Raw genomic sequence first — 6,576 nt, 5'->3', positions numbered from 1 at the left:
TTACCTGTAAGATACAAGAAGTCACTGTAACACACACACGGACGGAGTGACCAGCCAGGAGGGAGGTGTATCGTGTACTGCCACACAGATGCTCTACCGCACACCCTCACTCACCGTCCACACACACACATGAACGGTTTCTCATGTACGTATGCTCGTTTACATGTGTGTGTGTGTGTGTATGGATATTTTGTGTCTGTTTGTCTATAACTCATTCATATATATACATGCTTACGTACACTGATATTATTATTATTATTATTATTATTATTATTATTATTATTACTGTTATTATTATTATTATTATTATTATTATTATTATTATTATTATTATTATTGTTATTATTGTTATTATTATTATTATTACTGTTATTATTATTATTATTATTATTATTATTATTATTATTATTATTATTATTATTATTGTTATTATTATTATTATTACTATTATTATTATTATTATTACTATTATTATTATTATTATCATAAAAAATAACTAAAAAATCAGTAAATTATTTCCACTGAATGACTGACTAACAATGGTTGTCAGTCAAAATAACTCAATACCTCAAGATGACGTGAAGCTGACAGTCTATTTACCCCAGAGTCCAAGCTGACGACCGTTCCCTGACACACATAACAGAGCAACGCGCTACTTGCTCCCTCCTCCTCCACACCTCGCTGACATTTACCGTTCCAGACAGGCTGACACTACCTCTGGGGTCTTTATTCATTGCTGACACTTGTTGTTGAGTTAGATCAAAGCTGACGTTAGGGTTGAGTTTTAGTAGAATTGTTGCTGACGTTTGCTGTTGATTGTAATTATGTTCTTGCTGACGCTGCTGACATTAAGTTTAACTCAAAGGGTTAAACTATAGTACTCAAGGGGTTAAGTCATCATACTGAAGGGGTTAAGTCATCATACTCAAGGGGTTAAGTCATCATACTCAAGGGGCTAAGTCATCATACACAAGGGTTAAGTCATTATACTCAAGGGTTAAGTGATCATACTCAAGGGTTAAGTCATCATACTCAGGGGTTAAGTCATCATACACAAGGGTTAAGTCATCATACTCAAGGGGTTAATTCATCATACTCAAGGGTAAAGTCATCATACTCAAGGGGTTAAGTCATCGTACGCAATGGGATAAATCATCGTACTCAAGGGGTTAAGTCATCATACTCAAGGGGTTAAGTCATCATACTCAAGGGGTTAAATCATCGTACTCAAGGGGTTAAGTCATCATACTCAAGGGGTTAAGTCATCATACTCAAGGGGTTAAATCATCGTACTCAAGGGGTTAAGTCATCATACTCAAGGGGTTAAGTCATCTGTCTATCCTTATTGCTATTATTATTTTTTTTAATTTATCATAGTTATACCCATAATATATTAAGTTTTCTATAATTTAATTTGAACGATAACTAAAATATTTTGTGTTAATTCCTTATTGAAGCAAATATTGGCTTATTTTACCAATCATATTATTACGATATCACCTTTTTTAACAATAATATTAATAAAAATGAATTTCTATTGGTCAAAGCCACTAAAAGGAGGGTTTTAATTGGTAGATGTGATATTAATACATCGGCATAAAGACGAAGAGAATACACAAATATAATATATTTTGTCCTTAATGTAACACCACTTTTTATATTATTCCAAAGTAATTAATTATGGTTAGAAAATGACACAAAATTAATATATTTATTATATAATTGGGCAGTACAGTTAGATAATTAGATCACCTGAAGATTAGAGACTCCAGTTTATTTCACCTGATGATTTAAACACCCTAATATATTTGCCACCTTGGAGGGATTTGGTTAGGTTAGGTTTGTTTAGGGTAGCGTTCAGTTAGGTTAGGTTTGCTTTAGGTTAGATTTGGGTAGCGTTAGGTTAGGTTTGGTTCGGAGGTAAGAATACGCCATTTCTGGAGGCCACGATGCTATAATCAACCTCTAGCTTGTTATGTGGAGGTAGAATACGCCAGATTTGGAGGCCACAACACTACAATTAAGCCTCAAACTTGTCCTCCAGCACTGACTAAACCACCGTGGAGGTACGAGAGGCAATCGTGGAGGAGGCCAGCGAGAGAGACGGGGCAGAGGGGGTAGAGTTTACTGCAGTCTCCCCCACTAAGTCCGTTTTCTTCTGCCAGGTGAAACTCAACCATTTCTGCCGTGCCTTCCCCGTACCCGACCCTGGGGATAGATAGATAGATAGATAGATAGATAGATAGATAGATAGATAGATAGATAGATAGATAGATTGATAGATAGATAGATAGATAGATAGATAGATAGATAGATATAACATTAATAACAAGAGATATATATATAGATAATCACAATCATCTCTCTCTCTCTCTCTCTCTCTCTCTCACCATACTCACGCGAAGATAAGATTGACCACTTGACCTAACAAGCCCAGGTCATCGAGGGGTATGTAAGCGACCTCACAGATGACCTTTAGGACACAAGGTCGAGCTGGTAGTCCCGTCCTATTGTGAAAGGAACGAGGAATTAACCACCTGAAGATTAGACACCCTGGTTTGGTTAGGTTTTGGTTTGGTTTGGTTTGGTTAGGTTTGGTTAGGTTTTGGTTTGGTTAGGTTTTGGTTTGGTTAGGTTTTGGTTTGGTTAGGTTTTGGTTTGGTTTGGTTTGGTTGGGTTTGGTTTGGTTTGGTTAGGTTTGGTTAGGTTTGGTTTGGTTAGGTTTTGGTTTGGTTTGGTTAGGTTTTTTGGTTTGGTTAGGTTTTGGTTTGGTTTGGTTAGGTTAGGTTATACTGGCATGATTATAGCTTTTGGGATGACAGCTATGATTTGATGCAGCTATAAATATAAAAGGCGGCTAAGTTATTCTGGTATGATTATAGCTTTCTTGATGACAGCTATGATTCGATTCAGCTACAAATACAAAAACAAAAGCTAAATTTTACTGGCATAATTATAGCTTTTGGGATGACAGCTAAGATTCGACTCAGCTATAAACACAAACACATAAAGCTAAAATATACTCACGTAGATATAGCTTCTTGGATGACAGCAAAAATCCAATGTCTTTGGCTATCAAGTGAAGTCCAGCTATCACGTCCTTCAGCTTTCCCCGATACACCTGTTAGCTTTAATGGTCCTCTGGGCAGCTGTAGTGTAAATGGTAAAGCTATATACATTGCTGTCTCTGTAGGGGAGGGGGAGGGGGTAGTAACGCCAGTGTAAGCGATCAGTAGCGCCTGGCGTATATTTATAACCTGCACTGGTGTATTTTGTCATGTCAGATGAAAATACAGTAGGGTCTTACCTTGAATACAATACTTTTAGCTTAATACAACAGTGACTTATATTGAATACAGTAATTTTACCTTGAATACAATACTTTTAGCTTAATACAACAGTGACTTATATTGAATACAGTGATTTTACCTATAATACAATACTCTTAGGTAAATACAACAGTGACTTACCTTAATACAACAGACTCTTACCTGGAATACAGTGTCTTCCCTTAATACAGTGAATTAGGTTAATACAAGAGTGACTTACTTTGATAACTGTCATGGTGGGAGAGGACAGGTAGACTCAGGGCAGGTGTGATGGTTAAGGTGGACTCTGGTGGCCAGGCAATGAACCTTCTGTGACGTGTGGCTACCTGTAACACCCACACGCACCTGTTATGTTCAATATCTTTATGTCTGTCTGTCTCTATCTGTCTATCTATTTATCTATCTATCTACAGGATCAATTATAATTATATATTTATTTCATCGTGCATGTGTGTGTGTGTGTGTGTGTGTTGTTGTGTTTTTACGGGTATTAGCTCACCCGGGCACAGATCACTGACCCACATCGGGGCTTGGGGGCGAAAATGTAATAATAATAATAATAATAATAATAATAATAATAATAATAATAGGTAATAATAATAATAATAATAATAATAATAATAATAATAATAATAATAATAATAATAATAATAATAGTAATAATAATAATAATAATAATAATATAATAATAATAATAATAATAATAGTAATAATAATAATAATAATAATAAAGTATGTAATAGTAATTGTAAATGTAGATGGGTCATGTATGTATAGCCATATAGTAATAGTATGTATGTATGTATGTATGTATGTATGTATGTATGTATATATGTATGTATGTATGTACCTTAGTTCCAGTGCTGTGATCTAGAGGTATTGAAGGAACATCCAGACTTGATAAATCGCCTTTCCATCCATCTGCCCTCCATCCATCTGCCCTCCATCCATCTGCCCTCCATCCATCTGCCCTCCATCCATCTGCCCTCCATCCATCTGCCCTCCATCCATCTGCCCTCCATCCATCTGCCCTCCATCTACCCTCACGATGTTTGAAGTTCTCGAATCCATCTTGGTCTCGTCTGGCACAATCCACCATCACCGTCATTATCATCATCAGTGTTATCGGTTGAGATACCATGGTCAAGCTGGGGAAGAGATGTGGTGTGTGAGAGAGTGTGTGAGTGAGTGAGTGTGTGTAAGTGTGGTGTGTTAGTGAGTGAATGTGAGTGAGTGCGGTGTGTTAGTGAGTGTGGTGTGGTGAGTGTGTGTGTAAAGGGGACATTAATAGTGTGTTTATGTGTGTATTGGAGACATTAATTTTGTGTGTGTGTGTTTTTTTTATAAGAGACATATAATACAATAAAACATCAACTTAAAACATAATTAAAACACATACCTCATAAACCAATGGTGACAAGTCTTACCAACACAGTTTCTTTATTTCGACGCTTCCTTCCTCACTGTGTACACTTCTCGCCTCTAAAATACACTCCTAGGGGTTTATAAATACTTGAAAATACACAGGCAGGGTGTATGACTGTGTATGGTGGGTGTACAGAGGTGAATATGTGATTTTAAATGCTGGTTGAAGGTTATATAGGCGAGATCTTTCTGTGTTTTAGGGCATGGTGGTAGCTGATTGGTTATTGTCTTCCATGACGTCTATTTCCCCGTCCCTGATTGGTTTTTGGTTATTATGACGTCAGTTATTGTCCTGTTATAGGCTGGTGTTTGCTTACCATGATGTCACCTAATACCTGGGCCCTAATTGGTGTTGATTATCATGACGTCACAGTACCTGGTGTGTGATTGGATTGTTAGATACACCACCTGACGTCATAGTAGATGGGGACCAATTAACACACTTCATGCCCTCATAGACCTACCAGGGTTAAGTGTTCACGCCCATTTTAATTGCACCTTAATAACATGTTTCCTGGGTAGTGTTGGTGATTAATTCATGGCACAGCGATAATGATTTCGTGTGTAGTGGATAATGATAGTTTTCATGACCTATATGTTGTTGTTGTTGTTGTTGTTGTTGTCGTTGTTGTTGTTGTTGTAGTTGTTGTTGTTGCTGTAGCAGTGATTATTAATACCCTTCTTCTTCTTCTTCTTCTTCTTCTTCTTCTTCTTCTTATTATTATTATTATTATTGTTATTATTATTATTAGTAGTAGTAGTAGTAGTAGTAGTAATAGTAGTTAATTATTACGATCCATCCCTCATAACGTTTAATAATAATAATAATAATAATGATAATAATAATAATAATAATAATAATAATAATAATAATACCTCTACGTTTATCCCAATATTCATTAAATAATCCCTACTGTGGGATTATGAATATCCCCTTACCCTATAATCCCTCCATTTGGTTCTTCTCATACTAATCTATTCCCTCCAAACAATCCCCCATTCCCCCTACCCTTTCAACCCCCCTTATTAACTATGTAAATACGGTATGTGCATATCTACTATGTATTGTATGACAGTCTGGTACCAGCTTTGGGAGGTGGGATTTGACGAACGGTTCTTTATTATATATTTAAATACCGTAGATAACTAAACAAATATTTATATATACATTATGTATTATTTTATAGTAATTAATAAATAAACTAAAGTCGAAATTATTGTACTTTTGGTATTTATTTGATATTATATTATAAATGCGCATTCCTCGTTATCACAACAGAGATAGTTTAATGTTAAACTATTCAACGAACAGGATCCAATATGCCTATATATTTACAAGGTTAAATTAATAAAACTTAAGTATATTACCCTAACCAAATCTACCACGTGATTATCTTTTACGTTATATTAGGTTAAATTAGTATAAATCAGTTTTAAAAATGATATATCCGTAAAATATAGTTAAACGGTGATGTTCGTGGTAATCCGTAACATAACAACCTTGTTTTGAAGGATTTGTTTATGTTTCGTTAGTATGAGTATCGAAGCCCCAAGGACAGTTTGATTCCTTGATAATGAGCCCTTGAATTTATAGACCTCATTTGTAATCATTAATAAATAAAAATTACCTTAATGACACAGTAAATTCATAAGAAAATCAGGTAAAATATACATTAATCTATATATTTATCCATCTGCTAATCTATATATCTTTCAATCTATACTTTAATTTGTCTAAGCATAACTATGGTTAATATATCTATCTACCTATCCATAATCTAATACTTTTATCTATCTATCAATTAATCAATTTATGTATTTA

The 6,576-nt window shown here is 35.0% G+C and overlaps 2 protein-coding genes across 2 annotated transcripts in view; both read right to left on the bottom strand.

Moving 5' to 3' along the window:
- LOC121876455 overlaps window positions 1-69 on the bottom strand; it is a 2,297-nt gene extending 2,228 nt beyond the window's left edge. The window contains exon 1 of the mRNA XM_042381551.1: window positions 5-69. The gene's annotated coding sequence lies outside the window, so the exon portion shown is untranslated. The remainder of the gene's footprint in view (window positions 1-4) is intronic.
- A 1,661-nt stretch (window positions 70-1,730) lies between these two features.
- On the bottom strand, window positions 1,731-4,276 carry LOC121876460. Its single transcript, XM_042381556.1, has 5 exons — window positions 4,180-4,276; window positions 3,550-3,655; window positions 3,028-3,187; window positions 2,400-2,507; window positions 1,731-2,208 (listed from the first exon to the last, which is right to left on the bottom strand). Exons 3-5 carry the CDS (start codon window positions 3,177-3,179, stop codon window positions 2,028-2,030), a joined length of 441 nt encoding a protein of 146 aa, XP_042237490.1. The 5' UTR covers window positions 3,180-3,187; window positions 3,550-3,655; window positions 4,180-4,276; the 3' UTR covers window positions 1,731-2,027.
- Between the last annotated feature and the right edge of the window lie 2,300 nt (window positions 4,277-6,576).

Source organism: Homarus americanus, unplaced genomic scaffold (genome assembly GCF_018991925.1).
Source record: "Homarus americanus isolate GMGI-L3 unplaced genomic scaffold, GMGI_Hamer_2.0 scaffold54095, whole genome shotgun sequence".
NCBI classification, from domain to species: Eukaryota; Metazoa; Arthropoda; class Malacostraca; order Decapoda; family Nephropidae; genus Homarus; species Homarus americanus.
Note: the sequence above shows the minus strand (reverse complement) of the source record. Positions and strands in the feature narration are given on the sequence as shown.